The following is a 24,472-nucleotide window of genomic DNA, read 5'->3' on the forward strand; positions in this document are numbered from 1 at the left end:
CCGATGGTACAGATTATGAATTCAGGGAAATCCGAACGCGCGGAAGTCAGAATATTTCTGCGAGACACGGTCGAGAAATCCCCATTGTACGTGTATTTCGCTTCTCGCTTACGAGCGAGCCACGAGAAAATGAACGCGGCGTTCTATATTACAAAGCTTCATTAACTTTCAAGTCTATTTTGGAATATGGAGCATGTAAATGTGTATGGTGCAAGCATGGTTCCCCATACACTACCGTTACCTGCGAAAGTAATACGACATACTTGTCGAATGGAACCAGAGCTCCGGTGTTAAATGAAATTTGCGGAATTCGGCCCGAATTAACAAGTAAGTTGCAACGCTTTCGATGTGTACGTTAACTCTCGTCCGTTCCTCGCGTGAATTTGACAGTTTTCCCGAAATCGGTTATGCTGTTCTGTTGTTTGTAGGTAAATTTGTTTGAAACCTTGTCTTTTATTTCTTTAATGCGAAACATCGAAAGAAAAAAACATTTAAATTCAGTTCGTGAATTAACCCGCAAATTAAGAATTGATTAAACCGTGTTTATTTCACCTCTGTTCCGGCGATGCATTCACCGTTTCGATAAAAATAAATATTAAATATGAGAACGGAACTCTGCAGAACCATTTTGAAATCCATTAGCCCGCGAGTCGACTAGGGATTTTTTCAGAGACACAGAGCGGAATATATTTGAGCCAACGATGACGTCTAAGCCTATCGTTAGCGAATTTTTATGATTTTTTTTACTTTCCTGAACTAACTCGCAAAAGCTCGAGTGGAATAAAAGTTCATTCCTCTCGCGAGTAATAGATACGAAAACTGTTCCAGTAAATTTCAATAGAACTGTACCTCGGGGAGCGCTACCAATGAATAAAATCCGCAGACTATTGACGATAAATCAAACTTTCATGGTGCCAATTGCTCCAATGAAAAATTGCGTTCGAAGCGCCCCATACCACGGAGGAAATAATTCCCGAGGACGTCAGAATCTTGTCGGTCAACTGTGAATAATCCGCTCCGATCTGATTGTTAAGGACACCCTGCGCCAATTAATTTAAATGAGGGTATCAAATTTCGTGGTCGAACCAAGGAGAAACAGGTCAAAGTTCAGAAGGATAAAATACTTCCAGCACGCGGCCTACATAAACGAAGCTTTTAATTAATTGGAAAGTTACAGCGATACCTCGGCGAGATATTAAAGACACCGACACTCAATTAACCGAATCCCTAATTACAGTTCGTCCTACATTAATCAAGCTTGAATGTCGACGGCTGCAAAACTCTCTTGTGTACGCTTTTCTCAACATTTTTACCACATTTCTCTTCTCACGCTCATCACGAAGAATTTTAAATAAAACCTAATAAGTATGAATGTTACGCCTTTCTTTCTAAATGAAATCAAATTTGTCTGAATCGATTGCAAGAAATAGAAACCAAATCGAATGTAATTCTTCCCTTAATGATTTTAATAGAGGAGAAATCATATATTCATCTCAATCATATAATTTTGATAAAGATCTGCAGTTTAATATTCAATATGTAAGCAAAAATATACATTTTCTCTTCTCGTCTACATTTTACGGGACAAAGACGTTTTAATCGATGTAACTGCAAAGAAAATGATACGGCAAGGGGTTAGTTATTAGTATCACCATTTCATTCGAACACTGTGTGATCTTTCGTTTGTAGACACAACGAAGAGCAGGAACACTTTCGATCGAGATCCCAAAAATGGATCCTCGACGGACTCTAGGCGAACCCCAGGCCCGGCCGCGGCCCGGCAGACCAATCCTAAACCTAGCGCCGCGTTCCAGTAACTAAAATAACTGGAATCAACAGATTTTCCTCGTGTTTTTCCGGCAGAGCAAGTCACTGTTCAAGTAGGTATAACACGGCGTCGGTATCGATTCTGCGGAAACCGGACACCGCTTTTTAGAACGGCCTCGCCGCGCGCCGTCGCCGCACCAAGCTATTGTCCGTTTTATTTACGGGACAAATAAAGCGATAATATAAATTTCGTAACACCGAGTCGCGCTACAGGAAAATAGTAGCGACGATCGATTTTTATAGAGGCGGGTTGTAGTCTGGCTTTTTTTTCCTCGCCGAAGATTTGTTGGCTCTGGCTAATTGAAATGGAAAGTAGTCGGTTGTGCTCGTGGATCTTTAGTCTGCTGCGACGGCGACAGATTAAGATTTATTCGCAATTGTGTGTGTGTGCATTTCAATATTCCCGCAGCTCATGAATTGCTAAGGATATAAATACGTCATCGGTCGAAAGAAAACAGTGCGTTAACATTCGTGTACACGCGAGCTCAAACTGCGGTTCGTTGGATTTTTAAAATACAATTTAAATATCCAAGTATTTAATTAAAAACGTCGCTGCTTTGACTTGGAAACGCCCTGGGTGCAAGCGTATTGTAGCCAAACTAATCTTCGTGAAACCGGCTGACGTTTGACATGCAAATCCACAAACGCGTGCTCGTTATGCCGAACTGGATTTGTATTCGTTGTGTGTAATGGAAGAGTAGAATTTTCTACCTGCGTGGTAGATTCTGTTTGAGATGTTGCAGCATCAGTAGACCGGGGACATTTACAATTAAGGTAAAGGTACCAGTAGTTGACCATTTTACAAGAAAAACATAAAAAATAAGATTTATAAGCTGTACACTTTTGATGGAAGTGAACCTCGGATGCCATACCATCTGTTGGTTAAATTTTAAAACAATTGCATGCGAAGTGAAGTATGCATAGTAATAACGGTCGTCTGAATTCATTAAGGTTAGTAATATGCCAATATATTTCTATTTCCTTAACGTTTCTGTTAAGGACAGCTGTACAAGGTTCAGGTAAAAAAATCCATACGTTGTGAAATTTTCGCGACTGAATTATTATTTGCTTTTTAAATTCTCACAGAGTTTTATAAGTGATAAATGGATTGTTTTTGTTATTCTAACTTGAAAAACAATAGTATATTAGGTGGTCAAACACTGAATATTGTTTTAGAACAATTTTCAGAAGTTGACAGACGTGGTCATCAAATATATGAAATTCACAGTTTAATCAGGAGTCTCCATATGCCATAACAAGATTCTGTAATAGATACGGCGATCAAACACGCTATGAATACCCGTACAGAATGAAGTAGAATATTTATTAAAAGATTGCGCCGCCGATCGATCTGTCAATCGAACCACAGAGCTGAACATTGCTTGAACATTTCCAATATTTACAGCGAATGACCACAGAGGGCAAAGGGATTTTTCAATAAAAATCCAAGTTTCATCTGCAACGGGATGAGCGAGGATAAATCTTTAATCAATTCCCGATTCAAGTCGTAAACTCGATGTATATGTATATCTGAAAGCTGCACTGGATTTCCGAAACGATGCACAGCACGAAAGGTGGACGATCGCGATTCGTTTTCGCGCTTCATCGATGATAGCGGTAAACTTTTGTGATATTCCCGAAGCTCTCTTGATTCAATTTCATTTCCACGTTGCAACACGGTGCTCAATATGAAAGACATAATTACACGTTCGTTGCCATGTAGATAGGAATCCTTACAACGACAGTATTTTATTAAATGTACCCTTCATTAAATATATCGAAGCAGTTCACCAGCGAAACATAATAAATTCTCTGAGTACGTGTTATTGGTAAAATGTGAATCAACAGAATGTTTGTGCATTAACAGCTGATAAATGCTATGAATAAACAACAATATGCAAACTGCAATGCAATTTTCCAAAGTATTCTCTTCGTAAAGCGCGAGAAACAATTTACCGGAGAAGAACCACTCCGAATATATATTTATTAATTTATACTTCGGCGGAAACGTATACGCGGCGCGTGATTTACTTGGCTAATGTCTTCAACTCCCTTTGTGGTCGCGTATGTGCAACTGTTTCAAGCTTCGTATTGCAAAATAAGCTAGGAATTGCTGCAATTCCTCCGTGTTACGGTAAATACCTCGGGCAATGATTACAATCGACATCGAGGACGACAACGCCCCGGAATATTCATACATACACATACTAGGAAATTGACGGCATGACGTTTTCGTATGGTTCGTGTCTTCAATCCGGTCGTTGGAAAAAGTTTTCACGGCTCGATAGGCGTCTGATAGGTCAATCTTCTCGCGTGTAACACAGCTACGGGACGGAATAAAATGGTAGACGGTCGGGGGAATGGTTGAAAAGGCGGGATACGTTGCCGTTTGATGCTCAACGACGAAATAAATACGCTTCCGGCTGACCTGTCGCTGTTTTATGCACAGCCGTTTTCCCTTCTACAGAGTGCAAAACGTACAACGTACTATTCTAACTGGAAAATGAAACATTTCTTCCGACCTAGAATATTTCCACTCCCGATACTCCGTACAATGCCTAAATGTTTAGTTTAATAATTGATTAGAAATCATGAAAATGAAATTTTTAATATTTAAATTCTCAAATACCGACATATTCAATAATATAAAGGAATATGTGACGCCTCAGAGTCACCATTTGATCGCTAATGGTGAATAAATAGTCTGGAAAGTCGACAAAAATTTTTGTAAATTTGTTCGTTCGAAACTTGAACTTTTCAGCATTGTTTCGAGAACCGTGCGCTGTGCGGTGGTGTGTGGGCGACGAGCGACGCGAGACGAACGATGAATGGAAGAAAAGTACGCGGCTGTGTATCGGGCTCTATCGACTTTTAATTATCTTGCATCGTTTACCGCGCACAAGAACTTGCAGCTTTTCGTGTCGCTGCTCCTTGTACACTCGTTCTCCTCGTCACTCGACCTCCGACCTTAAGCCAATATCGCTCGACGAAACGTTTCGTTAGCTTTGCGAGGATTGCGAAACGGATTCAACGGCTACAGGACTGTTCAAAGATAGGGGAAACATCGTTTTTCTCGCACGTCAGATTTCGGAACACTGTGCAAGGCATTATCGAAACGTGTTGGACTATTGCCGCCGTTCGATAGAAGCATATCGATCCATTGTGGTACACACCCCTACTTCTGAATTCGATGGTCCTGATACCGCTGGTCAGGCCGTGGGTAATTCTGAAGGGTGCCGGAGACCCAACCCTCGCCGACAGGGGAAAGTTCGATGGTTTGTTTGGAATGTAAGCGCCTCGGGCGGGGATACACGTATTCAGAAATTTGATTGAGAGCGGAAAAGAGGACACGCCAGAGAAATCGAACGAGAAGAAACCTTTCCCAAGACACCCAGAAAAATTCAACCCCTTGAAATGTTCGATCAGACTCCTGACGAGGATTTTATGACGAAGAATTTTCAAACACTGTTATATTATTTTCAACTCAATGACCGTATTACGAAAGAAAATCAATTTCTATTTCGTTCCAGTCGTTCGTTGTGATTCAGGTAGAACATTCCTATTTTGCAGAAAGATCCGTCAATTTATAAGTGATCGACATCACCGATAACAAAGCAAATGCTTTTCTTTTCCCAATCTCGCCGCTGTGGAAAATTGAATGTCAAATCTACCTTGTCCCGGTGCCAGTAAGAGTTTAAAGGCAAACTACACATATTTAGACCGGTAAGCATCGACGCGACCGCTTTGGGTGCAATCGATTGCGTCGCCTGGCGAAGTATTAATACCTCGCTGTGGAGGCAGCTGATAGAACCAGTCAACTTGCCGAAATTGAATTTTTCCAGCGGGTCTATCGATCAGGTCTCGGGATGCGTAAATTAATGACCCACTGATGGAGTTTTGACTCGACGAAGCGACGCACAGTGTGGCGAGCAACGAGCAAAAACCGATCGACTAAAGTCTTAAATTCACAGGTTGCGCTATTTTAAAATACTAATAGATAAACTGCAAATCTTTATATAGAACAAAAATATTCTGCATTGATTGTGGGAAGCAGGAATGAAACAAACATTGATATCATCCCTCTTGAATTTTCCTGATGTGTTACTGTTTTATATTTCAATCTGCTAGTAAGTAAACTGCGAATCTTTATGTAAAATAAATGATAAATTCTGTTACAACAATATTCGAAATTTTTGACGGCTTCGAGCTGGTGGGTAAAATATTTACGAACAGAAAATACGATCTGTTTCCGCGTGGTCGTGGATTAATGTTTTATTCTACGAAATAAAAGTTCCGCGGTTAATGGGCAGTCTACGTCAGCGACAGCCCCACGTTAAGCCGGTCCATCGGGAAATCCGTTGGTCAGTGAACGAGTTCAATTTGCACCTGACCACGCAACGTGGATAATACCGAAAATAAAATCGTGAAAGCCTGTTCCACGTACCGAGTGTTCCATATGCATGCGACCGCGATCTTCTCGATAAACGATGATTATTGAAAAAGGCCATTAACCTTGCCGTGCCATTTTCTTTGCAGTTACAGTGATTAAAACGTCTTTATCCCCAAAAATGTCGTAGAAGATGTTTAAACATTGATTACAAACGAATCGAATTTGATTTCAGTTAAAAACAAAAATCGTAACGTTCATATTTGTCAGACTTTGTTCAAAATCTAAAAAAATCAGGATTTTATAGAGTCTGGAGAAAACTTAGAACAATGAACGTGGATTCTACTTGTACAACGATCGTCCAATTTCGTGAGAAATATTTCCGCGTGATATAACGGGTGGAAAATTGAAGATCCGTGGGATAATATTTTCGTAAGTGAGATATGATAAACGTACGCAGCAGCGAGATAGTTTTGCCGTGCATCAGCAGCAAGCTAACGAGTACCTGCATGTTTGCGTCTCGATTCGGCAGATACGTATCGGTCGTTTTCAATCCGCAGACCGCGAGGGAGGAAAGTTATTCGAACGAGGCGTGCAGTTTCGGCTTGGCTCGGCAGCGAGCATCGACTGGCAACTTCTGGAGGGCTCGATTAATCATGCGGCATTGACAGGGATATTAAGCGGAGTTAATTAGAGCGTTTTGAGATATCGGTGATTCGTGCGCGCGTGACATCCATTGGCACTCGAGCGTGCCCCGCTCGGGCCCATCCTGGGTTCATCCGTTGGCTGCACAGCTACCAACCGGGAATATAGTCAGGGGAATACATACTCCGCGTTACTCCTAATAACCGTAATCGAAGAGGCAAAGCGCGGACACGCGCTCGGATCCGGGAATATGAAGTCGTCGGCCGATAATTGTCGAATATCAATCGAGCTGAATTTATACTCTCTCTCTCTGAACAACGCTGATGAACTCTCGAAATCGTAAGACAACGTTAACCCCTTGCCGTAACATTTTCTTTACTTAATATTTTTGTGCTTAATGCTTAAATAGTGATTACTAGACTGCGGATTTTATGTATTTATGACAAAAATGGGCACGTACAATTTAAAGCAGTGAATACCAATTAAGAAGATTTAAGGATATCTGTGTATTAATTTCAGCTTAACAAGACGATTAAAAGAAGAAAGAAATTCATTACTCCATACGTGGATTTGGATTTCATTGTTTGAAATCCTACTCTCGTTCTCAAACCACGTTCAGGTAGGTAGAAATTGATTTGCCTCAGGAGTGCGGGACAATCTATATTATTATATTATTGATCAAATTAAAAACAAAGCTCTGGTAGGATACTATTCTTCGATCAGATAATGTTTCCAGGTTGACTATGTTTAATATTTATATATAATAATTAAAGTACGGACACCTGCACTCGTGTTCCGAAATATTGATACTCCTGAGCCTCTATGTACCTCCATGCGGAAAGTTAAATAAATCCTTGCTCCAATTAGAAATCAGCGCGGGGCGCGTCTGCATGAACAATAAGCGATGAATAATAAACCGTTCTAATCTGTACGTGCCCGTCGGAGGTTGGGAAATTTTGCGTCGTGAAAGTTTAATAAATAGCGTTACGTTCTAATCTTCGTAAGTCCTCTTTAAACTCCGGAGCCGCTGAATTGTTAAACGTCATCGAACAGGCGATCGTTTCACAAGAACGTCGATTATCGGAGATTGGAGGAGGGGGCAATTAATAATTAACAGAGAAGCGTCGGGACGGGTGAAAAATTGTAAACGCAGCGGCGCGGCGTCGAGATGTTTGTGCAACGCGGAAGGCTAGAGAGAGAGAGAGAGAGAGAGAGAGAGAGAGAAGGGGACGCGAAATAGGAAAAAAAGAGAGAGGAGACACGTGAAACACGGCGGAGCTAGGTAAAGTATAATCAATACTTTCACGTGCTGTTGCTCTCAGATGATCCCGCTTATCTGTTATGACACTCGCCGATGCAAGCGGAAGCACGAGCCGAGAAGTAATCTCTGCTTCTACGCGCACGGGAGAGCCAACATTTTTGTTTCTCGAGCTGTTTGTACGGCCGGACGCCATTATTATGGGACTCGAATGGTTCGCGTTTAAAAGTGTACACACCGTGAAAAGCCTGCGATCCATTATTGTATTTTTATGCACGCCGGAAATACGCAAAGTTTCAGGCGCGAAATTTTTTGTCTCGAGCTTGATGCGCGTTTATGATTGATTTAATGTCTGCAGCTTGTGTTCGTAGGATCGAGAAGCAACCGTGAACACAAATGTTTGCTCGCATGTATTCCCAAAGTGCACCCCCGTTCCGAAGTTTCGGATCGCTTCCTGTAGCGTGTATGCTTTCGCGAATTCTTAAGCTCATAACCAGTTAGGCAAAGTGAGAGTTTCGCCTGTACATACGTGTACACGCCCGTCCATAAATCGCCGGACACTTATCATCGAGAAAACGGTAATTAACCTTTTGCACTCGAATGGCGAGTCTGAGACGCCACTAAAAATTGCGATTTCATTATTCAAAACAGTTTTAACATTATTAAGTTTGTCTGTATTCTATAAATTGTAAAAAGCTCAACTTTTATGTAAGAAAACAGGTTTAATTTGATGTGCACAATGTAGAAAAGATTACATAGAACAAAAATTATCTGAGTTGAAACAAATATCTCGATTACGGAATTCAAATTGCTTCGAGTGCAAAGAGTTAAAGAATACAAGCTTCCAATTCTATTTTGATTAGATGTAGCTATTTGAATAAATGTTAGAGAAAAGAGATTGAGAAATTGTGGGATGGGTATGGACAGCTCTGGAAGCCAAATTGGAAGACAATTGCCCCACTCAAATTTCAAAAATTAGATAATATAAGAGTAATAATTACAATTTAGAAAACAAATATGAATTAGTAAGTACCATTTTTATTTCATAATACAGGTCCTTTAATAACAACAAATCGTCTGCATCCAAATTTGAATAAGTGTCCGGTGACTTATGGACGGGTGTGTATATTGAATCTGAAACTTTTCATAACTTTTCAACAACAAAAAATACGCTTTGAGTAAAAAAGTCTAGAGCTCTAAAAAATGTGGAAAATAGAAACTACAATTGAATCCTTTTGATTTTGAAAATATATAAGTACTTTTAAAGTAACTGTCTAGAATTTTAAAAAATATATAGAACAGAGAAAACAGCTGCCTTTATATGTCGTCTTGAATTTCAGCCCTTTGATTTTGAAAAGACAGGGGTAGTATTTCAGATATGACAGACATTCGACGTTGTACAGTCGTCAATTGTAGACCAGATGTTATCATTGATGACAAGAGTCGCCTTTGCTCGAGTAAGTGAACGCAGGAGAGATTGTTGCCGGGTTGCTTTGAGGCTCTACGCTCTCGGAATTCGGGCTTATGCTATTAGCAGTGCTAGCCTAACGTCTGTCGCAGTTCCACGACGAGAAGCATACTGATATTACTTCGAAATCTCATTAGCAGACGAGCACGAGCATCGTCGAACGAATGTCCCTCGGTCGTTACTCGAAATATAAAGCCACGCATGCACTCGCTATAAATCCTAATCAGTCGGTTCCAACGATACACTTACCATGGCCGGCGGCACCCTAACAGCGACATACTTCCGTATAAATCTTCGTAGCGTCAACTTACCTGGAACAAAATTGAAACGAACGTTAGGTTAGATGGTAAAACCATGGATTACTCGCGATCACGATAACGCGCCCGCAAAAATGTTGCCGTCAACATCCGCAAGAAAGGCGGATAGCCTCGAACCCTTAACCGGCAAAGTGCATTCTGACGTACTTTAAACTTCCTTCATTAGATCTGGAAATTTTAACATTCCTCCGCCGGAAAACAGAACTCTCGAAGCTAATTTACCCAGAGTCCGTCTACAAAAAAAAAAAAGGTAATAAAACTTTGTGGCTGGTAAATATGGTGCGAATTTTTATATGAATACTGGATGATTGTTTAATAAAAGACGAATTGAATAGACCGCCCGGTGTTCGCAGTGAATTTAAAAGCGCTGCAAAGAAATTTCATTAAACATTTTTACGCCCTGGAAAGATTAAACGCGTAATATCCGGAGTGTTCGTAACGAGTGCTGGTAAACACACCCTTGATGTCCCAACGGCACTAACTGTACGTGCCGGTTCTGTTCATTAAGTGTCACTGACAATTTTTTATATTTCACTTGTACGTTTGGGGGGAGCGAAAAGGTTGTTTCTCGATTAATCTTGTAAAAAAAATGATCTTGAGAAGAAATTTTTACCATCATTAAATTCGCCCCTTGAAATAGTACAACTTTATTATATGGAGATTTTTTGTACGACTAATAATAACCGAGATACTTAGGTGTTCCCATTTAAATGCCCCACCCTGTATATCGATAAAATGAAGAAAACCATATAAAATCGAAATATTTCAGGGCGGAAGAAAAATTCCGTTTACCTTTCAGAAGGTACCAAAAAAATGCAGCTTTGGAAAAATCGATTTTTTTAGCGAAAAAGGTGGTCCATCCCGTTAAAGCCTGATCTACGGGCACGTACCGTATAATTTCGTTTATTAATAGCGGCAAGGTCGGAGAAAAGCAGCGTCGCATAAAATCGATTATTCGGGTAGCGCAGGCAGGGTGCGGGTCAAAGGTGACCCAGGTGGTCGGAGGTTAACGTTCAAACGGGACAGACGCCGGGAATAGTGAATTCCGTTGGTTCCGGGGTGGAAGGACGTGCCGGGTAAGAGGTTATTTATCTTTCCCCGGCTGTTAGCCGTGTCTAGTAAAATTGAAGAACATTTTCCAGAGACAGTCACGTAGTATAATAAGTATAGCATAGAGAGGGTCGAGGCAGGCTGGCGAGGGTGTTGGACAGACCGAGGCAGAGGAGAGAACGAGAGAAAGAGAGAGAGAGAGAGAGAGAGAGAGAGAGAGAGAGAGAGAGGGAGGGACACAGGGATCCTCGCTTCACGAGAGTGCTCCTGCATAACGACTTGTACTCGACTTGAAAGTCAAATCCGTCATAAGTTCGGCGGCGATATTGTTTGCCGGCGCCTGTAGAATTACGTTCCTTCCGCGCAGGGCCGTATCGCGTAAAACCTCTAGTACACACGCGTACTCTCGAACCGTGCACACGCCTGTGGACAGCGTAATGAAACCGCTGTGATTTACGGGGGGGGGGGCTTTAACGCTGCCTTTTAACAGCGACAGTCTTTTGAATTAAATGTCAAAAACCACCCCCGATATTTCTTCCCTTTCAAAACGCTTTCGCGCGCAGCTCCTTCAACCCCTCGTCTTATCACGCCGAGACATACCGAGAAAGTTGTTCATTTATTTCGGATCTTCCCTTTCATTTTATCTTTAAAATATTGTGATTAACGTTTGTCATTGTTATTTGTTTATTGCTTTAAACCGTATAAGGTTTATATGGCATGTGCATTGCAAATTATACGATAGATTAGTGCAGCAGTTTCCAACGGGGAGACGTGAACTATTACCAGGGGAGGCACCAACATTTTTTGATAAGAAATTAATTTTCATACCATAATATCTACGAATAAATAAAACATGACAGTTTTTAAAACGTGTCTATATCATTATATCTATTAGGAATATGAGAAAATAGGTAAATGGGATCTTAATATCCATCGTGATTAACATTTATAGGAGTCGAGAGTAGAGTTGCCCTAATTAATGCATCAGGGAATGAAATCGTATGCTTAGCCGCGTTCCAGTAATATTTTCTGGATTGAACTTCCACCGCCGACATGTCGCATCGAAGACGGAATTACAGTGCAATCGGATAATCGGAAAGGAGACGTAAATACACTAGCCGCGGACCATACAAATGTCAAAGAATGTTGTGCACACACGGAAACGAAGGCGGAGCATTTCACGCGGGTCTTGTCTTAAAATCCTTTTCCCGGAGCTGTTCAAAAATTGATTCTCCTCGGGAATTGTGCCGGCTACGGTCTAAATTCGCAATGGAAGAATATCAGTAATTCACGGGGGCGAGAGCAACAGAGAATATCAGGTCAGCGTTGCTCCGGTTTCTAGTGTTTCCACGGTAGAACGCCGGCCGGACTGTTGCCGGCGATGAAAGAAAACAGAACAATAGAGGAACCTATATCAGGAGAAAGCGTCGCGTTGTTTTTTCTTCCTCTCCTGACGTAAATGAAATTTTAACACTCATTGGAACGATAATTGTTGCGGTCGTTTCTCGCGGCCCCATTGTTCCTAAAAATCGTCCCGGTCAAACCAGCTGGAAAAATTGCTCGACGCTGTCCGCGAATCTCTTGGCAGGATATTTCTGGAACAGATTCACTTGCTCAGCATTGCGAACGCCTCTTAATTGGGAGTCTTGCGCGAAATATCACTGGCTCTCTCATTCACGCCGAGCTTCGCAAGTGACACCCTGTTAATGACCTCCCGAGGTCCCCTGATCCCAAACCTTGTTAGAAACTTTCGCTGTCCGCCTTGATTGATTCCCCGCATTTAAAGTTTCCTGACAAAGTACGATGTAGGTTAGAAAGCTTTACATTCGCGTGAACATTTTTAGCTAGAGTCCCCTGTGCCGACACAGTGCGTGTCAGACGTTTAGACGCACCCTACTATATTATGTAACGAGAACGTACCCTCCGATGAATCTCCTATCGATCTTTTTTTATTGTACGTTTTTTATCGTAGAACACTTTGAAAATTATGATCGCTACTAAAAGTCTTCATATGTGGCATTGCAGGGGAGAATTTTTAGCCAAACTATGAAGAAGGGCCGTTTCAGAAGTTTAGAGGTTTGTAACTTCATATTGTACGCCAGTGATTTCTTCTGACCCAGAATTTTTCAATGCTATATGATTTTGTTCATTTTATGTATATTAAACTGTTTAGTAATTTATTTGATATAAAATACTTTAATAACGTAACGATTAAATATTTTACTACTAAGGGTTAAGAGACTCAACATGATGATGAAGATTCTCAAAGCGTTCCATACATACGATGAAGAAAATCAATCGGAGATTCATCGGAGGGTATGTCTAAACTTCTGATGCACACTGTAGAAAACTGCTCTATTTTAACCAACTGCGCTAAAGAAATCTCGAACTGATCGCAGTATCCGTTTGGTTACCCTACGGAAAGCTAGGTAAGCGTGAACATCCACAACGCGCAGATAAATAAAGAGGTGAAAAGACCCGAGGAAAAATAGACCGGGAGCTGGCTATGAAGACCTCAAAGAGCCCGAGCGTAGGAAGACATGAAATTTCCAGAAGTGGAAAAGTTCCAGTTCGCAATAAACAGACACAAGGCTGCGACCCCTTTCTTATTGTCAGCGACAGCTTCGCCCTCGCGACAATTCCGGCGTGGAAATTCGCCTGGATCGCAGCTGAAAATCCGCTCCCTCTTCTTCGTTAGCCCTCGGCCGCGTGCTCTCTCCGCTGGCTGCTTAAGTGCGCGACACGGCAGCCTCCTCCCGCGGAAATTTCACGGGACCTAACAATTCGCTGGCTATTACCAAGTCTATGGACTATTACGGCCGACACTTTCAAGAGGCTGCGCGATAGAGGCGACCTGCATGCCCTCCCCCTCCCCCGTGCACGACGAAGCCGCGAACCAAAAGTACCGGCGAGAAATTCCCGAGAACGGGCGAGTACACCGCACCAGGCTACCAAGCTTTCGTCATTCAGTAAAACCAAGCGCGTATCTTTTACATTTTACAGGCATCTCAGGATGGTACTAACATCTTACGTTGCAGTCAGCGTTCAACTTGGAAATCGTGGTTTTGAACATGCATTTAAATACACGTCCTCATTTTAACTTGTAGAATTATTTAAACATATCAGATTCTTAAAACATGTCAGATTCTTCTCTAATAAACTAGAGGGTTAGTCGATTACATTTTTTTTAATGAGACTGGTTTTCAAATAAATTTTTCTATCCACTTTGAGTACGTGTACACGTGTAAATTCCTTTTGAGAGTTCCTCCAAAGTTTCATCGATTAAGATGTCATTCCGTGGTCGTCTCCCGTCGCAGCCAGGCAAAGTGTAATTTGGTTAACAATTAACGATTACAACCGACGTCAAATCGCATACATGATTAACGATCGCGATTACTGAGTAATCCACCAATCATGAATACCGAATGACTGAAGTAATCAAAGCAAATGCAATCAGCGTACATGGTCAATTCAATAATAATTGATTTCTAAATAAGCAGGTCACTCGGATCTGTCTGTTTCGTTCTCTATTACCATTATTTGCCATCTCTTGCAGAATTTGCAATGGAGAGTTTGTAATGAATAAAATTCTAACACAGATTCGACTTTAGAGAAGTTGTAGCTCGTGAATAATTGAACTATTATAAAAGCACGAGCAACGGCAATGACACGAATCGTAGGATATTTAGGAACGAATCGATCTCGAAACGGGCCGACTATTTCGGCAGCAGAATCGCAACGCAATTATACCGGTTTGATAAAAGCAGCGTGTTGTCGCTGGGACGCGCGTGTCCTAAATTTCTCAGCGCCGATATCGTGTGTTCCATTCATTAACTAGGGAAAAATAGCAATGTAGCAAGAGGAGAGGCAGACAGAGAGAGAACGAAAGTAGTCGCAAGAGAAAATTATATTGCCGTTTCCCCAGGGCGAATTTGCGTCAGGTTAATTAATTCGAACCTCTGAAATTGTTACCGCTAGCAGTAGTTTAATTTTCCGAGCGCACGAACGAAGCGTTTCCTTAACGCACAGTAGAATCGTCACGATGAACTTTTCACGAGTTCGCGAATGCGAAAGTAGAAGGGCTTTCTCGCGGCATCGAACCAGCCCTTCCAATTTCTAATCGTAAGCCGCGAACGATCGAAGCATTGTTCGACAAACTCCTGCGTTCCGTTTACCAGCCATGTGTGGAGATCGCAAACGTGCACGCTTAATGATCGCCATTTTGTAGACGATTAGTGGCCGCTGAATTCCGTGGATCAGCATTGTCTCGCGTTATCTCGGCCTTGCGATCGGTGGTTACCTCAATTGCCAATATGCCACCAAAATGCGGGAAATTAAAGTTACGCTCTGTAGTTACGATTGGCAATGGTATTAGACGTTATTTATTATATATCTCGACATTGTACCTACCGGAAGCCTGTTAATAGGATTTTCAATAATTGTCTGTACCAAAAGAAAGCATAGAAAGTTTCTTTTACATTGCAATCTTAAATGAAACTATTAGATGTCGTTATTGAGGATGACTTGTTAGTTCGCAATGAAAATTGCACATGTACCATAGATTTTTCAAAATTATGCAATAATCACCGGTCGGTAATGTGTTAATTTGTTCACAAAATATATTTCCCTTTTCATTGAGATCCGGATATGTAATTTCGGGACCACCCATTGTCGAAAGAGCAATCTGCGATCGGATAAAGATCCCGAATCGAGCACAGCCGTATTCGTGGTGAATTAATCAACAATAAGACTGGCTAATGACGCAAATAACGTATCCGTATCCGCGATAAATCATTCTCAGGGCCGGCCGGGGCCCGGTTGTTTACCGAATCAATAATTCGAATCGGCTAAAACACCAACGCAACCGGGCAAATTAATGAAGACCACCGTGACGCGGCCCGGAATCCATGGCGCACGCAGGAATTTCGATAGATTATTCGGAGCAACATTCGGCTGGATTGTTCCGATCCGATGACGGACGGGAACACGATAGCACACGAACCTCTCCGTACAGGACCATTCAATCCGTAGCGCACCGGGCGAAAATCAAACCGGGAGGAAACGAGACGTATGAACACGGAAAGATCAAACACACGCCGTGCATGATCCCATTTCCACTTCCGTTGAACGTTGCATCGCTCGGACGCTCCCATTAAAAACTACGTGTTTGAGTTGCTCTCGTCAGCCGAGCCAATCCTGATCCCTCCCTTTGTCTATCTTTCTGTCTCTCCCTCCCCTCCGTGTCTCTCTTGCGAGAACACGCGACAAATGAACCCGGAACGCGGACCGAAAAATCCGAGCCCCGGCCCCGTTGCCTTTTAAAGTAATCAAGCGAATGCAATTCGTCCCCTATCCTTATCGCGATTATCACCCTCCGCTCTCTGCCTCCCCTCTCTTCTCATTCCGCGTTGGATTGTATTAGGTCGTTCGGAAAATTATTTCGTCTTCTCAAGGGAAAATCAAACAAAACAATATTTCGGAAGAAAGTTATCGTATTTGTTTTCTCAAGTTTTCTCAAGGGAAAAGGAAAGACAATCTTTTACCATTTAGAATAAGTCTTATGACATCCTTTTCTATGATCTCTTGCAATTTTTCGGACAACTTTGAAAAATTGAAATTGAAATTTTTGCACCACCTAAAAAATTCTTAACGACCTAATATAATTTCGGGTGAGACGACTCGATCTCGTACAGGGTGACCTGTCCGGTCGGTGAACCCCTTCAGCAACCTCAGTTATATAGTTACAACATAGAAATCCCGTCAGCTCCAATCAAGAAATTCAACGCATTAGAGCGGAGGAGTTTCGATGGAACGGGGGTTGTGAGATTCAGAGTTTAAATTCTGCAGAACGTCTGCGAGGGAGGGATGAAAGCATCCACGGCTGCGGGAATTTGAATGATTGAATTTCACCGGCGTCACGGCGTCCGACTTTCTTCTACTCGAAATTAATGAAACTGTTTGGCGGGACAGTGCAGTCTTGGCTTCTCTCGAGCAGACTTTCGCTGACGCGGAGAATCCTTTTTTACCGCTCGCTGTAATTTTTTGGTTAGCGAGCTTCTGTTCTCAAATGGAATTCTTCGCTCCAGCCATTTAATCTCAAACCGTCTACGGTACAATGCGTCTTGCAATCAATTTCGTCGGGAAGGGCTAAAAATCCCTGATTTGCCGTAAGAGACGAAGAGAAACCGGCTCGAGTGACAACGGAATCGACGAAAAAAGCTCAATCTGTAATTAATTGAAGGAGTGGTATACGAGAAATGAATTCCAACAGCGATCATTGTGAATGTACAGAAAGTGAATTCAGAGAAGAAGCCGGCAGCTGTCTCGGCAACAGGCAGCAAGAAAAAGAAGACTGATTCGCAACGGTGTTTAACTCGCCACGCCTACCATTCCTCGAATCCCGGGCGTTCTTAATGCGTTTATAATAAAGAATGGCTCCTCATTATCCGGTGCATTAACTGCTAACTATCCTTATCGTAAACTAGATTTAAATGAACCTGATTACGGCCGCGGCCTCACGGCACCGGCCACTAAAACGAATTACACGAACATCTTTTCAGGGAGGCGGCCAACTTTAATCACGTCCAGCAAAAATAGTCGAACAATTAGCTCAATCTCGCCGGAATTAATCCAGCTACGCCGTGATTCCACGACATTATCTCCCGGACACCCGTGTTCACTATTTTCCCGGGGGATAATCACGCTACGCTTCAACTACGTTCGCGCGTGATCTGATATTTACGCGTGCTCGCTGAAATGATGTTCTACGATCGGAAATTGTAAATTTGTTTCGCGACACGAGAGCATCCGCACGATATACGCGAAGAGCCACGGGAGATAAAATATTAGGTGTACAAATAAGTTTCGGGTCTTTTGAGCATACTTTTAATCTTTATTTATCAAAAAAAGGAATACACGTTACGTTTCGAAGCTCCCATTGTCAAACACAATAAAAACAAAATTTTTTTGGGGGTTTTTCATTTTTTACGATCTAGTCTAGTTTACCCTGCTTTCCTTGGTCAGAGTTTTGACGCAGTTTTGACCATCTTATTGTGAAGTTATTATCGTTGTCAGGAGTTTGTATATTTACTTTGAATTGGCTAATTTGGTCGAGTATTTTCTCTGCCGCAACGATGCGATCAACCAGACCAATTCGTAAGGATTAATTCAGTAAGCGTAGTGCACCGTGAAAAGGAACAAAGCCAAGGCAAACAATGCGTCGGTGCACTTAACTGCACGCGGTGCACCGCGACTGGAATAATTTTATCCTCTACACTCTACAGTATAGAACAGTCTCTCGGCGAAGCACCGACATTCGACCGACAGTCTTTGATTGTCCTAGTCTTGTATTAAGATTCGATAATAGTTCCAGATTGCGCGACGAACAATCTGTCAATTATGGTAGGATCAGCACAGTGGCGATGTTAATTAGCTCTTGTGGCTGAACGGGGCTGCGCCGTGAACAGGAGATACTTAATAATAGAACGCCCGAGCGTCGACCATGAAATTGTATACCGAATTCTGCTCTCACCATGATTTCCCTCATCTGTTGGAAATTCGAATTTCCCATGTTTATCGACAATGTTTATGCAGTACCCCCCACTCCGCTGACCATAAATAATTCGTACGCAAACGTTTTCATCGTGAAAATCGCTCCGATACAGGAAGAAGAGTTTACAACCCTGTTTCATGCCTATTTTCGAGCGCATCATGATCATTAACGGAGAAGACACATTTTAATTCAATATCTGTTTTCCAGAATCGAGTTGGAAATTTGTAATTTTGTCGACATAAAGTATCTGTAAAATGTATAGAAGAAATCCGAAGAAAATTGACTATTATACGAATTATAGAGAGCAAACAATCGAAGGCTCATCCAGTGTCCCCGTTATCGAGCTGTAACCGAAAACCGTGTATCAATTATTACGGGATCTCGGGTAAACGATAGAATGGGCTCTCTCGGCCGGACATCGAATCGATTGCGAGCACTGCTGTGATTATACATCGATTTATCCGACTATAGCTCGCGCGGTAATCCGTTAATGGCGGGTGATTATGATCTGACGCGACATTAGCAACTCCGCGGACCCCGGATACATTTGTCACACCGGGCCGAGTAAAACGTTGGAAAAATCACCGGCGACAATGCGAGAGCCTGTAACGCGTACATCATTCCGTCGACTAACATTTTTCATTTTTGTTGTCTGTTTTCTCCTCTGCGCGGAACCGCGGAAGAGAAGAAAGGAGAGACGGACGAGATAACTTTCCATCAATTCTCGGTCGCTCGAAATCACTTCCCCCGTCCCGCCGCGCCGCGCGCAGTACAGATTTACATGGAGCGACGTTTTTGCATTTTAATCTTGGTAACTCGATTAATTGGATTCACGGCGAAGTTGATTCATCGCGCGGCGTTTAATGTAAACGCAGGTGTTAATATTCATGCCGCGCGATTTTCTGCCTCGACGTCGCGTCCGAGCATCGTTTAAGAGGCGTATCCGGATTAAAAGTAACGGCGGGAAAATTCTGTTGTCGGATCGGGCGGGGGGCAGAGGCGAGAAAGAAACGAGAACAGCAAACGCGAATTTCTCGTGCGCAAAATCCTGCGAGTGATGTTTCTGCAAAATCGAAACACGAAGAAGGTTCCTCGAGCAAATTTATTGAAGCGTTCATTAGCGAAATTCAGTATGCGTCGCAGAGGAGCAAGTGGTTGCATAATAAAGTCACCGAAAGAAGACGCTTCGGGGTCGTTGTTGCGAGGCAACCACTCTTATTTCACCGGAACAGGATGACGCGGCGCGGCGCCTTCCGTCACGATTAATTCAGAAACACGCCTATCTTTGGCACTGCCTCGTCATATCTTGGTCGACAACGGACAAGGAACTGTCGGGGCTGATGTAACCCTCTTCATTGGGGGCACGACGCACGCTAAATAAGTAAACAGCACCGAAACACCGCGCACCAATTAGAAGGGGCCGACTTTGGGGAAATGCATTTCTCGAGTAGCGCTGCGTCGCTAGTTGCTGCCAGGGGTCTGGCCACCTCGTGATTATTCGATCATCCTACGCCGAATTATTCAATCGTTTCCCTGCTGGTCCCTGACAGACTGTGAGCCGAGTTATACGAGCAGTCTACGTCTAATCACATACAAGAGTACTTCGCGACTAACTTTTCCCTATCTACTATTGAAACGCGGGTCTCAAGTTCGAATCCGAACCTTCATCAATCTCCCTTTTCGAGAGTTCCGTCACCTCCAACTACATTATGCTTTACTTCCTAAAGTGGGTTTTATTGAATGAAGAATAATCTATGCATATATGTATATGTATAATTACTGGACTGCGGATTTTATGCATTTATTACAAAAATGGGTGAGTCCAATTTAAAAAAGATTAGAGACGAAGAGAATTTGGAAACACCGATGCATTACTTGCAAGCCACTACAATTATTAACGAAGGAAAGAGCTTTTCCTTGGCCTGTGTTTTTTAAAATTGATGCAGAAATTTTAGCTAATAATTACCGGTTCCTCTGTTCTCTGTAACAGTAGAAAAATCTCGAAACACAGAAGACATGGAAAACTGAATTGGTACACAGTTAGACAGTAGCAGAAAGGGGTGCACGAATATGCTTTTATCCCGGAAATCCTACCGGATTAACTGGTAAAAATGAATTAGTGGCGTACCTCCAGAAATGAACCAGCCGTTGATTTTTCAAGGGGAATAATGCCGGTAGTAGAATAATTTGAGGTACCCGGAAGCGGAATATTGACCGGCGATCGGCGCAGGTTCGTGAACAGGGTGCACGTAGTAAAGTCGAGATTCACGATAGCGCGGAGTGTTGCGAAGGACAACGGGAGCCGGATGATGAAAACAGGATTATTTCGCGGGCAGGAGAGAGCGGTTTTTATTTCTCCGGAGTGTGTAGAGCTCGGAATGGCGGGTCGCTCGTTACCAACGGTTGTAAAACCAGAGGGGCTTGTATACCGTCCAGCCGCGGACATGGGCGCGGATCCGACGCGGATCCGGCACGGTGGTGGCCTCGGTGGAATATGGTTGATAATGCCGGGGCACCGACACGTAAATAACGGAATGTCGCACGCGCCGCTGGAACGATTAAAACGACGCGGTGATCCGCCGGCGAATACGGGAGACCGCGTCAAGTCGCCGCCGCGCTGTGGCCCAATGAATCAGGAAAGTTAATCCCGTGAGCAGATTTTCCCGTCGCGATAACACGCCGCAAAACTACCGGGCCTGCGGGAGATGCGTTGATTAATAAAACGCACGGCTCCGGCATTGTGTCCGCCCACACGCGCCAGCCCGGTTCGTTCGACATCCGCCCGGGGAGATTGCGGTGAATCAATCAAACGTGTTTCAACGTCGACGTGTTTCGAGTCAGGCCAAGGGCCGACGCCGAAGCGGTACGTTCTTTTCACTCTGTCAGAAGCAAAACTGACAAATATTCAGCCAAGGCGTATTAAAGACATCTACGTTTGTTTGCATATATGATCCTTATCTCTCTCTCATCGGGTGACAGGTTTCGAAGATATCACTGACATGCCCTTGTGGACAGATTGCATGTAGAGAATTCGGGTTACCCTCGGTTGGTCGACAACTCATTTCGCCGACACGGCTTTCATCGACGATTTGACCGTGTTAGTGTCGGTGAAACCGTGTCGATGAAGACATAGTGTCGACGAAAGTTTCTGTCGGTCAAATCGTCGATGAAAACAATGTCGGCGAAATGAGTTGTCGACCAACCGAGGATAACCCAGAGAATTCACCGAACTCGAAAACATCAAGGAAATTGCGAGCCTAAAGTTCTCTAATCTCGAATAGCCCTCTCCATCGCAGAAACGCAGTAACCCAATTCGACTGGATTGTCCACGAACGACTGTACACGAGCCGAACATTTTATTCGAACGATCGACAATTGTCCGCCGTAAACCTGCCCGATTAAGCCCCGCGTGGGAGGATGATAATTCGCCGGGCAATTAGGAGCGGCCTATCCATTGTTGGTAGTAAAAACGATGGAGGAATTAGAAAACGTTAATCGGCGGGAACAGTTTTCATCCTCTGGACCGTGACAAGGCTGATGAACGGTGGTTGCAGCTCGACTCCACTCAATTGTGATCCTAAATGCACCGAGCCATTCACCCTCGCCACGGTTACTACCCCTTTTTTTCCTCTTTTTCCGAGGCAACACCCAGGATTACTTCATTCCCCTCTTTATCCCGGCTCTTGCGCCCCTTCCGCTGGCCACCCCGGTTGCACCATAGAATCGTATTGGCTTTTGGCCGTGGCTACCCTGGGACCCGGTGCAACCCCGCGGCCTTCCAACGGTCTTCCTTTCTTCTTTTCCCTCGCTCCCACACACACACACCCCTGTGTTCTTCTCTACATGCTCGGCGACCCCTCCCCCGGCGCTATTCTTCCACAGTTTCCGCGTCTCCTCCACAATTTGCACGTTTTGCTTTCATCCCCTTGCTCCCGCGACAAAGCAAGCGAATTATCTCGACGCCACACAGCGCCACAAATCGTCGTCTATCTGCCCGGACAAAATTCAAACCGAGTTACCGACTTTGTTTCGCACATTTTCAAATTTTGCTCGTTTTGAAACAGTCTTAAGAGATTGTGTAATTGGGTAACTTGCAATCAAAGTCGCGTTTCACGGCGATCGCCGAAGCAACTTTTGTCCAGCTGTGATCAGAGATTCGCAGCGCTCCGGCAATAGCGGGGATTACACGAAAATTTATCGGCGAAGATACGCTAATTTCGAACGGGTCGGGCATAGGAACGCGGCCGAGCAGACCAGACCGGGCCGGAACTTATCGATAACATCTGGCAATGGTATCCCCGCCTCGAGGAGTTATTATCGATGGATGCGAGATCGCCGGAGATTGTGTCTCGAGGAGGAAACGATGTCAGTCGTTCGCTGTCTGATCAGCGGATGGCTGGGATTCGGCTATTCAGGGCTAATCGGCCGATTTCGAGACGTTGCCGACTTTCGATCGGGTGATGAATGATACCCACTGCGAATTCAATAGACGAATTATTAAGCTATGCTTCGACGAGATTCTATACCTCTTCCTGTCCCCTGAAAATTCGTAACGACGGACTGCTGCAAAGATTGCCGAGAGAGGAGCCCACAGAAAATTAGGAACTGTTTATCTCCTCGCCGTCAACTGGCCACAAACAAGAAATTACGTCCATTTTTCTAAACAGCAGCAAGACCGTAAACTTTACTCTCAATACCTCCCTAAGTTGCCAGGTCCCAAAGAGCGTCAGAACTTCGTACAAAATTACACAAATATTGTGCGGCGAACTTCGCGACGCCCCATTTTGCAGTAGTCTGAAGTCAGGGGTCGGTCCAGCGTTCTTCGTGGCACCGACATCCATCCTCGAGGAAAGTTTCCACGAGCATCAGGCTCGGCGGAAGCCATTAACAAAGCAGGGCGAGTGGCGATCCAAAAACGCAGCCGCTGGATTTCAGCCGCGGCGAAACAAAACGCGAATCCGAGCGGCGAGAAATGCGCACCCCCGAACCCTGTGCATTATTCTTCGGCGTGTCCGGCACCCCGTTCCATTACGCAAGGGCGTGACAACTCGGTTGGTCGTTATGAATAATCAAGAGCATGGTCCGGCAAGCGTGGGCGACGTAAAGTACAGTGATAAAAATTAATTTCTGAATCTGTTAAAAGGTTCGTCGGGCCCTGTCGCGTCCGGCCCTGCACGAGCTGAGCGATTCGCCCGCGGTCGCGAGTTATGATAACGAAAAATGGATAAGGGTCAGGGAGACGGCGAAAGAAACGGACGATGGGGGCACACACGCGCCGAGAGAAAGAGGCACAGCTGAAAAGAGCGAAACGGATGAATAGAGTTCAAGAGGGCCCTTGTACCGGCCCGTCTAGCCATTCAATGCGAGAGAGTTCACAGACTTTTCAGAGTTGCGGCGCTCACGCGCCTCCTCCGCCGTTAATACGACCGGACTCGCTGCGGGGGTGGAAAGGGCCGAGCGGAGCTAGCTTTTTACCGGAACAAGGGGCATTCTTTTAATGGAGAACTTTCATTAATTTCGTCTAGGAAGTTGCGCGAAATTCGGCGGCCGTCGCGTCGCGCAGCGGCGAGAACCTGGACAAACTTTGCGTCCGTGTTATTCGTAATTGGTCACCGGATTTTGTAGGTTTTTTAGGAAACACGGATGCTGATTGAGTGAACCACGAATCGTGACCAGTAGAGATTACTCTGATATTAGCAGTCCGATCGAAAATCTTTTTCAAAAGAGCTTTCACGTGATTATAGCAAATATTCTGTAAAAAAAGATAAAAAAACAATTTTTTGCCATTCTTTTGCAATTTCTTTTTATGTTATGATAGCTACCAAATTCGCCTTGAAATCCTCTAACAGACAGGCGTAAAAAATTACAGGTGTATTTGCGAAAAATTAAAAGTGATCTTAAAAAATCATGAAAAAAAGGGTTAACAACAAATTTGCTATAATCACGTGGAGGCTCTCTTGAAACCATG

The 24,472-nt window shown here is 43.6% G+C and overlaps 1 protein-coding gene across 8 annotated transcripts in view; it reads right to left on the bottom strand.

The window, feature by feature from the left end:
* The window catches only part of Rg (A kinase anchor protein rugose), a 409,256-nt gene that overhangs the window by 316,336 nt on the left and 68,448 nt on the right, over positions 1 to 24,472 (bottom strand). For 2 of the 8 annotated variants that reach the window (XM_076445962.1, XM_076445929.1), the window contains exon 2: positions 9,835 to 9,896. The exons of the other annotated variants lie outside the window; for them this stretch is intronic. In XM_076445962.1, the coding sequence (XP_076302077.1) occupies positions 9,835 to 9,837 (3 nt within the window). In that variant the 5' untranslated portion in view covers positions 9,838 to 9,896. The remainder of the gene's footprint in view (positions 1 to 9,834; positions 9,897 to 24,472) is intronic. 8 annotated transcript variants of the gene reach the window in all.

The sequence above is a fragment of the Lasioglossum baleicum genome, chromosome 2 (genome assembly GCF_051020765.1).
Source record: "Lasioglossum baleicum chromosome 2, iyLasBale1, whole genome shotgun sequence".
NCBI lineage: Eukaryota > Metazoa > Arthropoda > Insecta > Hymenoptera > Halictidae > Lasioglossum > Lasioglossum baleicum.